This window comes from Poecile atricapillus, chromosome 3 (assembly GCF_030490865.1).
Source record: "Poecile atricapillus isolate bPoeAtr1 chromosome 3, bPoeAtr1.hap1, whole genome shotgun sequence".
Taxonomy (NCBI): Eukaryota; Metazoa; Chordata; class Aves; order Passeriformes; family Paridae; genus Poecile; species Poecile atricapillus.
The window spans coordinates 5220564-5231226 of NC_081251.1; the positions used below are offsets into that span (position 1 = coordinate 5220564).

The window sequence follows — 10663 nt, forward strand, 5'->3', positions numbered from 1 at the left end:
CTGAATGATCAGATGACCAACTGTATTTGTTTGACATTTCTTGGGGATATCTTCTTTCTCTCTTACTGGGATCAACCTTTTCTCAAAATATATTAACAAAATATGTCTCCTCTTGCCAAAGGAGAGCTCTTTTTGTTCTTTTCAAACCCCCTGCAAAATGTTCACCTCTCAACTTCCTCTCAGGTCCTTGTTACTTAGTTAAATTCCGGATATATGTGGAAAACTCCACATTTTCAGTGCCTTTTTACCCACTTGGGAAAGGTGAAGTAGAAGGAGCACAGCTGGACACTGGCCCTGGACTTTACCAGGACACCTTCCAGGTAGGTGAGACATCCTGGTCTCTCCTTCAGACAGAGCCCCTGGGGACAGCAGCAGGCTCAGGGTGAGCCAGACTTGCTCAAGACTCTCTCCCCATCTCCCAGCCACATGCCAGGGCTCTTTTCCTCTAGGTCACTGCAGCCACATTCCCTGGGGAATTCCTCCATTCCCTCCTCTGCCTCTGGTCATGTCTCCGCAGGGACAGTGACACTTTTGGGAGAGAAGGATAAGGGCCTCAGCCTTGAGGCACTTCACCTCACACAACCATCAGTTTTGGCCACATGCAATTTAGTGTTCTAGATTTCTTCTAGAAAACTCTTCCAAACACTGTTCTTTGGGCTGTGACTCAACTTTTCTGTCCAGTCTTCCCCTTGGCTTCACTCTCTTGGACTCTGAGACCCCTGAGTCAGGCTGTACCTCAGCCCCCTTAGCCAAAAAAGGACATCTTTCCCCAGTGCTGCATCCAGTTCTGGGATCCCCAGTACCGAAGAGATATGGACAGACTGGAGAGAGTCCAGCAAAGGAGCACAAAGATGCCAGAGTGATTGGGCCATCTCTTATATGAGCAATCACAGAGAGGTGGGAGTTTAGCCTAGAGAAGAGAAGGCTCAGGGGGATCTTATCAGTAAAAACACCTGGGGGAAGGATCAAATAAGTCAGAGCCAAACTCTTCTCACTGTGTGCCCAGTGCCAGGACCAAGGTCCCTGGGCACACACTGAAACACAAGAGGTTCCTTCTGAACATTAGGAAACACTTTTATATTGTGAAAGTGACTAAGCACTGGCACAGGTTGATGTGGAATCTCCCTGCTTAGGAGCATATAAGTTTGTAAGTCCTTGGAGATAATCAAAACCTGCCTGGAGAAGTGGCTCTTGGTTGCCCAGTTTGAAAGGGGGATTGGACCAGACAAATCCCAGCATCCCCTCCAACCTCAATAATTCTGTGATTCTGGGCTTTAAATTTCCCAATGAATTCAATGGAATCAAAGTTATGCCACCCATAAACAGTTTTGTGAGGAAACAGCAGGCCTGAAAAGCCCTGGGAAGCATGGGAGAAAGTAGATAACACACAATCTGAAAATAGGAAAGGCACCCTGTTTCCTTGAAGCCTGCAAACATTGAGAAAAATAACAGAGTGCCAGGCTGATGGATTTATTAGAGGCCTGCAACTGGGTTGTGTGTGAAGAACTGAACAGAGATTCTGACACTGTGTAAGTACTGTCTTAACTTTGGAGCAAACAGATTCATTTGCTCTCATCTTGTGAGTCTCGCATTCGTACATCACACTTTTTAAAAAAAATAAATCTCTGTGCACTATACCCTGGGCAGTAGAATTTTGATTTCTCAAGGGTATCAAGGATATCTGTGCTAAAGGCAAAAGCATGATTAATCAGTAACCTGGACAGCATGCAGAATTTATGGCTGTTATAGCAAATGTCGGGTTGATGACCTGCAGTTACCCATGTTCTTGGACTTTCACACTTGCCCAGTGACCCACACTCTCACCCAGTCACACTGCTTAGCAAACATTTATCTGGCCCTGTACCCCTCTGAGGATTCATTAGGAAGCACACAGGAAGAGAACAAGACACCAACTGCAATTAAAACATACCCTTCACTGGGGAAGAGGTGTATGAACTAACACAGCCTCTCAAGCAAAGTTGGCTGAATAGAGATGGGCTGGAACAGCAGTACTTCCATTGGTTTTGTGTTCATCCTGGCTTTTCTATCCATTTTGAAAACAGCAGGTTTCTGGAACAACAGCACTTCCATTGTTTTAGTGTCGATTGTGGCTTTTCTCTCCATTTTGAAAACAGCAGGTTTCTGGAGCAACCAAAGACAGAATTTTCCTCCAGGTCCAAGACCATTACCTGTAATTGGAAACCTTCTTTTGTTTGACTTGAAGAGACCCTACAGGACTTATCAACAGGTACTCATTTTCTTTTCTATTGGTCCTACCAACCAAGCCCCATAGTCCAAGATGTCAGAGAGTTTCTCCTATGGCACCCAGTGTATTGCATCCATGCATGAGCCTTTAGAAAGGGATCTGGAGATGGTTATTTGAGCAGAAAAATGTTGAATGCAGCATATCTTTTTTATTGTAATATTTTCTCCATGCCTCCAGGTTTCAGCCTTCAATAATTTTCAAATTAATAGAAAGTGCCCATCTTATTTTTGTGGTAATTTTGAGAAAAAGGCAACTGAATAAGGAATGATTTTGATATGTGGTGTAACCCTGTACCTGAAGCTGTGACTACAGCATCTTGCCTTAAGCTATTTATCAATGTTCTCATCTCCCTTTCTTCTCTCCTTCCCCAAAAGCTGAAGATATAACTATATACTCTTAATATTCAGGGCCAGCCATTGCCAAAGTAATAAATCATTCAGTTTTCTTCTAGTGCATTCTTTACCTTATCTATTGCAGGGCTTTGCTGACTTTGAGTCAGAAGAATTCTATGAACCTGCTCCTTTCTTAGAGGATTTTTTGCTTAGACATTAAAATTACACAGCTTGATGATTTTTATAGGGATATTTGCACCAACAAACCTGTAGGGATGTTGTACCCTCAAATCAAAAGACTGCTTAGATGCAATATCTCAAATGTCACTGTAGCTCTCCGACACAGCCCAATCGTGTTGACAAAATCAAGTTCCATCTGTTTTCAGGCCAACAGAACCAATGTGTGTCTGCTGTAATTCAGTGATTCCCTGCTGATGCTGGATATTGGTTCTCTGACTTGAGCATAACTCAAAGATGGGGCACTGCTCATGTTATTTCAGCTGAATGTACTTGCTTACCACTTGCTGAACATCTTGCATCTTGATGCTAAATAGATGCCTTCTGTTTGTCTCTGCATACCCACTAGAAAATGAGTGCAGTCACAAAACCCCCCCCTCCAGTTTCAGAAGAATCAGGAACACCGAGTTACATAAAAATAAATCTACCTGTACCAGCTAAAAAGGACTCACATTGTCTCTGAGACAGATTCATGGTGCATGTAATCGTGTGTAAAAAGTTTGAATGTATCTAATCCTAAATCCTGTCCCAGAAAGAAACTGATTTATTTTTTATAAAATAATGGTACCAAACATTTGAGAAGGTTGGTTTGGTGTAGCCTGTACACAAAAAGAAACAATACAGCATACAGATAAGTGTGAAAATATGAGTCAAAAATTGAATTTACAAGGGTTTCCGAGGGAAGACAGAACTCTCAGTGCAATCCTTTGCTCACTTGGGGTTTCAGCTGTTGACACTTCTGCTGTGTTTAACACAACTGAACTCTTCTCCCAACTGTGCCATTTAGTCATCATCCACCACAAGGTCTGGCACATTCCCATCATTCAAATCAATGTCTTTCCCTGTAGTCAGGGAAGTATCTGTCATGTTAGTAACCCAGAGGCAGGACTGGAAAATAAGCAGCACTGGAAAGTGTGGATGCTAACTCTGAAACAGAGAGCATGTGAAACTGCAGGCCACACAGCTTTCTCAGTCTTGCCTGAGAAAGCTGCCTAGGAATTCATAAGGAGGATGATTTAAAACAATCCTCAGAGACAGAAAACAGCCTTGCAGGTGCTGTTTGTCTGTTCCTTGTTTTCTGGCAAGAGAAGGTCGGGGGGTGGTGTGCCCCACTGACCAATGATGGTGATGTAGTAGTTTGCTAACCAATAAGAGTTTCTTTTCTGTACTTTCCACATATTGTTCTATAAAAAAGACCTGAAGTAATAAACTGAGAATAATTCTCCTGATCAACTCCTTAGAGAGTCTGTGTCGTTCATTCTCGCCGTTCCTAATAGAACGACAGGAAAGGGTGATGAATTTCTTTGTAGGCTGTAAAAGTTTTAAATCACTGTTTTCTTCTCTTGAAAGCTGTCCAAAAAATATGGTCCAGTCTTCAGTGTTCAGATGGGGCACAGGAAAGTTGTAGTGATTTCTGGCTATGAGACAGTGAAGGAAGCTCTCGTAAACCAGGCAGATGCATTTGCAGAGAGACCCAAAATCCCAGTCTTTGAAGATTTGACCAAAGGAAATGGTAAGTTGGTCTTATTCTTCTTTATCAACTTGACCTACCCATTTATTTATTTTTCTTTTCTATAGACAAAGCAAGAGCTGGGACAACACTTTGGATCAGAGATCAAAAAAGGAATTGGAAGTAGGGAGAAATTTCATTGACTTCAACACATTTATTCAACTTTGAAACTCCTGACAGTGGCAACAAAACAACCACAACTCTAAAAATAGCCACAACAACAGATAGTAGGTGGTGACACACTTTCAGGATTTAGAACAGGGCATCCTTGCCAGAGAAGCATTTCTAGCTCTCATGATATGGCTCTGGACTTGTGGGTTTTTGGGCTTATCATAGAAACACCTTTTCTGAAATTAGTATTCTACTGTTGTTCATCATTTCAGTGGAAAATAATGTTTTTAATGTTTAATATTTCAGAATATGACAATACATGGCATGTAGCATATAGAGAACAGTGAATTTATTTTAAAAGGGGAATAATACTGTCTACTGAGCTGGGTTTCAAAATAAGAATTTCACATGCAAACATCATTCTAATTTAGCATAAGAATTTCATATTTTTATCTCCAAAGATCCTTGGACAAATTCAGAAATAATTCTGTGAACATTTTAACAGCTGAATCTTTTGATGATATTATTGCATAGAAGTTTACTTTTCACTTTATTTATTTGGATTAAAAAAAAATGTTGAGGTTATCAGTTAAATGATGTAACAAATTCAGTGAAAAAAAAAAATTATGGTGAAAGTTTTAAGACATTATCTAATTTTTTAAGACATTTTTTCCTGCTTATTTTTTCCTGCAGTCATCCGAGATCTCAGTTCAATTCCACTTCCAAACTATGATGACCAGCAGCTTGAATTTGAATTTCCAATGTCTACTTTCTTTCAGTGACAAGTGTCTTTGAGGATATATATACTTCTTAAGATTTGATTAAATTAACCTTAAATATTTATCCTTTGCTTTTGCAATAAACCTATTGCTGAGGATTGAAAATACTTAAGGCACAGTTGCATTTTTCCTGATCTGGATGCAATTTAACTTGTTTTAAAAGTGACTGCTACTAAACTGCTCCATTCTATGCCTACAAAATTATTTAAAATCTTCTGCCACCTTGAAATGTTCTCTCGGTCCCAGGGGTTGTTTTTGCTCATGGTGAAAACTGGAAGGTGATGAGGAGATTTACCCTCACAGCCTTACGAGACTTTGGGATGGGCAAAAAGGCCATCGAGGATCGAATTGTGGAGGAGTACGGGCACCTGGCAGACACCATCGCCTCACAGGAAGGTGGGTGGATGGTTCATTCTTTGAACCCATAGTATCACAGAATCACAGAATTGTTTGGGTTCAAAGGGACCTTAAAGCTCATCCAGTTCCACCTCCTGCCATGGGACATCTTCCACTATCCCAGGTTGCTCCCAGCCCTGTCCAGCCTGGCCTGGAACACTTCCAGGGATGGGGCAGCCACAGCTTCTGTGGGCAGCCTGTGCCAGGGCCTCACCACCTCTAAGGTTTTGTCCAAGCATGCAAAAGCTTTTTGAGCTTTCTCAAGTTCAGACCATTTGATGAATTTGGTTCCTCTGGCATTTTTGTGTCTTGCTATGGAATTCTGATAATAATCAATGGATACTGGATAATAATCAATGGATTCTTGGATAATAAACAATAATTGTAATCAGTCATAATAAATAAATAGCAATATTTAATAGTGAATATATACATTACAAATTACATCTCTGTATTACAATGTAATCAATTCTCTTGTTCCTTGTCTAGGAAATCCCATTGATGTCAGCAAAATAATTAATGCAGCAGTTGCTAATATAATTGTGTCAATATTGCTTGGAAAACGATTTGACTACAAAGACTCCAGATTTGTGAGACTTCAAAATCTGACCAATGAAAGCATGAGACTTGCTGGGAAACCTTTGGTTACGGTAATGATTCACGTTTATGTTGCTGTTCCACTGGATGCCAAGGGAAAATAGCAATACTGGTGATCAGTTTCTTCTTTTAAACAGGAAAATTAGAGACTTTGAGAGATAATAGGTTTACAAAACACTTTCTCAGACAAAAAAACCTCGAGAGACAGAGGGAATCATGAAGTCAACAATCAAGCCCCCCAGTCTCTCATAAACATATTTAAGATATGGTTTGAAGAGTCCTAGTGAGTGAAAAATACCTTTGGATACTTGCATGCAATGCTGCCACACCCTGGATTGATTTATGTTTATCAAGGTTTCGCAGAAGAAAAAAAAAGTAATGTTAATGGAAAAACTGGATAAAGCAATAAAAAAAGTTGCTGGCCAACATTCCATGTGCCTGGTGGCAGCTTGAAGCTGTTTGAGCCTGAAATCTACACTACTCCTGAAAAATAGTAATTCGGGGCAAAATGTGTACATCTGTTCAGTGGTCCTTGATGAATTTTCTACCACAACTACATCCAGTCATTTCTCATGTTCTAAAAAGAAAAACATTAATCATTAATTAATTAATCATTTAATTAATTAATTAAACATTAATTAAGTTTTTGACTTTGTATCTGCAAAGAATGACAAATGTTTCTAATTCTTTTTCCTGTAGTGTTTTCAAAGCTCTGGCTGATAAACTCTCTCTAACAACTTCCACTCTTGTAGATATACAATATCTTCCCATACCTTGGATTCCTCCTAAGGGCTAACAAGGCTCTCCTTCGAAACAGAGATGAATTCCATGCTTTTGTACGAGTTACTTTTGTAGAGCACCTCAAAAACCTGGACAAAAATGACCAAAGAAGTTTTATTGATGCTTTCCTGGTTAAACAGCAGGAGGTAACTGATCATTTTCTTGCTGATTCCATCTTTTATGGTTCTATGAAGACATTTGCAATTTTCTTTCAGTCCTTACAATTACAGCTGAATTTCTTTAAGGAAGATGTCTTTGAGAAAATACATATGACAAAGTGGTAGACAAAGTATTAGAGTTGGATAGATACTTTGCGCTGTTGAAGTTACAACCTCTTTTAGTTAGCGAACATTTATCTTTATTTATTTTGTTCAGACTGCAAAAATATATTCACCAAGGTTGCGTCTTTTTACCTGCTTTATCTTTTTATCTCTGTTGTCCCATCTCTTCAGGCTCTTTTGAAAGCATAATGCACTACAGAATGGAATAACTACCTTTAGGCAGCTTTAGGGCTTTACTGGGACTTATTTGGGGTCTCTGATATGTCTGGGTTTCTTTTCCCATGGGGAAGGCAGCTCCCTTTGCAGATGGTCCCAGTAAATACAAAGATATGTCAGCACTCTCCTCCAGGCACAAGCCCAAAGCTCTTCCTTGTCTTTCACACTTTTTCGAAGTGTAGGATTTATTTCTTAGCAAATGTTTATCTACATAGATTTCATTTTCACATGGAAAGCTTTGAGTTTTCATCCTTTTATCTCAACCACTTTTTTCAGGAGAAATCCGCTACCAATGGGTATTTCCATAATGGCAACTTGCTAAGCTTGGTCAGCAACTTGTTTACTGCTGGTGTTGAGACAATTTCCACCACACTAAACTGGGGCTTTCTGCTGATGCTAAAGTACCCTGAAATCCAGAGTAAGTGGTTTAATGATAGATACTGTTGCACTCAGGGCATTAGGGACCAAACAGGAACCTGGAGGATCAACCTATCTGTTAACAGGCCAAGTTACAAAAAGCTGAAGTTTCCAGCCAATTATTGTCTCTGTGCCCTGTGGTCCAGTCCCAGTGAGGGTCACACTGGTCATCCAGCAGCTGAACACAGAGTTCATACAGGCCAGGCCCTTTGCTTAGGGAAATCTCATTAATTAATTTGAAATGAACTGTCCTGTGTTAGTCAATGGTTTTGTTCCAGGTTTCCCTCAGAAACTGTCAATAAACCAAATGCCTGTGCAGATGTTAAATGAACTGTACTGAGGCTTTAGGCACCTGAGAAGATTCATGGAATTGCCCTTTGTCTTGAATCTCCATTCCAGCTGCTGGTACAGGGCTGTTCAGAGACAAGTGGGGGTTTTGAGACAACCCTTGGGCAGAACATGGATCTTTAAACAGAAGAGATGGCAGAAAAAAAGTCTTTAGGTTTCTTGTTCATAAAGAATCAAACACTGTAGTCCCACTCACCTCCCATTATTTCTGAAAGGAAAAATGGATTTTTTTGAGAATTTATTGTTTTTACTCCAGATGTATTATACTTTACATTAGTAAAGCACACTGTTTCTCAGGGGTGAATGAGTCCTTATATCTAAGAGCTGATTCTTTCTTCAGAAAAGGTCCAAGAAGAGATAGAGCAAGTGATAGGGTCCAACCCCCCACGGATCGAGCACCGAGCTCAGATGCCATACACAGATGCTGTCATCCATGAAATTCAGAGGTTTGCCAATATCCTGCCACTGGATTTGCCTCATGAGACTGCTGCAGATGTCACCCTCAAAGGCTATTTCATTCCCAAGGTGAGATGCCTACAGGATTGCCTCTTTTAGCATTTCTTCTTTCTGAATTGGTTCGGGAATTCATTCCTCTGTCCTATTATGCAGGGAACCTACATCATCCCTTTACTGACCTCAGTCCTGAAAGACCAGTCACAGTGGGAGAAACCAGACATGTTCTACCCTGAGCACTTCCTTGACGCCAATGGGAAATTTGTGAAGAGAGACGCTTTCATGCCTTTTTCAGCAGGTGCTTTCTCTTTTTCATTTACACAGAACACACAGCAAAGACGTTTCTGTGCATTTCCTGCTTCATTTTTCCACATCCCTTTTAAAAAGTCACAAAAAGTGTCACCCGGGTCAAGATTTCATCTAGCATGACAACGAGAAGGAGTTGCCATAGAAACCCCCACATTCCATGTAAAAGCAAAGAACAGAAAAGCCTTGCCTTTTGAGGCTTCCCAAGAGTGTGATAGTCACCTGAATTTACACATCTGCACCATTTGCCAAATTCATGGGAGATTCCAACTCTGCTCCTTCTCTGGCATTTCTCCTGCTTTGCAGGCTCTGTAATTGCTCTTTATGTTTTCATACACCAGTCTCTAATTTATCTATCATAACCACAACACTCTCCAGTTTTTAATCAACTCTATTTGTATATTTTCAACTCTGTATGATATTTCAATAAGATTTTCTTCTTGTCATACTCACCATCCACTACATCATTTTGGGTTTTGAGAACTTATGGCACTTTTGTAGTCCAGGTTTTTATTATTTCTGGCCTTAAATCATCATGCTATGAAGAAACCAGTTTACTAGCTACTGGATTTGATAGAACTTATATTTACAGCACTTTTGAATATCCATAGAATATCTCCTCCATCTTGCTTCTCAGTCCCACTCTGGACAGCATCTTCAAGGAATTTGCTGACAAATGTTAGTATAAAAAATTGCCTATGAGTTAACTAATAGACCTAAAGTGTAGACTAAAACAGTTGGTTTGGTAGCCAAAAATTGAGCCAAGTAGAGGAAAAATGTGAAAATGAAGTAAATTCAGATTTTATTGAAAACTGGAGTTAAGGAATTCAGACTACTTTTCCATGCATTTCTCTCCAAATGTGAGCATTTAGGTAAAGGAAAATAAAAACCATCAACAGCTGGCTTTAGTATGATACCTCTTAAGATCAGAATTCCTCTCTCTCTGAGAACTTGTACCCAACAGACTTAAAATCTACTGTGTTCTTTATTCATACCTAGGATACAACATTCAAAGGTTCTGGATTCCCACTGAACTTTTTCAGAGCAAGAGCTGATAAAACAGGCTTTTTTTTCTTCCAATACTGAAGCAGCCCTCACTGATTTTCTTGTGGTCCTTTTCCATTTTGTTCCAGGGCGGAGGATCTGTGCTGGGGAGACTCTTGCCAAAATGGAGCTCTTCCTCTTCTTCACCAGTCTCCTGCAGAGGTTCCACTTCCACCCTCCACCTGGAGTTTCCAACTCAGACCTGGACCTCAGCCCTGCCATTTCATTTAATGTCATCCCCAAACCCTACAAAATGTGTGCTGTACCACGTTCCTAGAGCTCTAAAGCCATTGTGTTTCTAAAACGTTTAAATCATTTTTCCATGACATCTGTCTTAATTCTTTGACCAAAACAATCCATATTTCAATTAAGGTTTCTAGTACTTCTAAACCAAAGTGGTGTTCTTTTATTTTTTAGTTATTGAGAGAGGGCAGAAATGGACCAGAAGTGTGAAGTAATTGATAGCTCATGGATTAATCTCTTAGATCATCTAATCTTGGCTAAATAATACAGACCTTCAGCTTTTTTATTCTTGCTGCCATTTTCATGGAGTGTTTGTTGAAAACATATCCCAAAAAATGCTACCAAGT

At 40.0% G+C, this 10663-nt stretch overlaps 1 protein-coding gene across 1 annotated transcript; it reads left to right on the top strand.

The window, feature by feature from the left end:
* Positions 1 to 1866: 1866 nt before the first annotated feature.
* Positions 1867 to 10397, top strand: LOC131577023 (cytochrome P450 2K1-like). Its single transcript, XM_058834320.1, has 9 exons — positions 1867 to 2248; positions 4186 to 4348; positions 5482 to 5631; positions 6121 to 6281; positions 6981 to 7154; positions 7782 to 7923; positions 8611 to 8795; positions 8880 to 9021; positions 10163 to 10397. Exons 1-9 carry the CDS (start codon positions 1994 to 1996, stop codon positions 10348 to 10350), a joined length of 1560 nt encoding a protein of 519 aa, XP_058690303.1. The 5' UTR covers positions 1867 to 1993; the 3' UTR covers positions 10351 to 10397.
* Positions 10398 to 10663: the final 266 nt, after the last annotated feature.

What these genes read in the sequence shown, in the direction of transcription:
- LOC131577023 (XM_058834320.1), top strand. Translation starts at nt 1,994, where the DNA reads ATGGGCTGGAACAGCAGTACTTCCATTGGTTTTGTGTTCATCCTGGCT. An exon ending in CACCATCGCCTCACAGGAAG is followed by an intron (nt 5,632 to 6,120) that starts GTGGGTGGATGG and finishes TTCCTTGTCTAG; the next exon opens with GAAATCCCATTGATGTCAGC. An exon ending in AAGGCTATTTCATTCCCAAG is followed by an intron (nt 8,796 to 8,879) that starts GTGAGATGCCTA and finishes CCTATTATGCAG; the next exon opens with GGAACCTACATCATCCCTTT.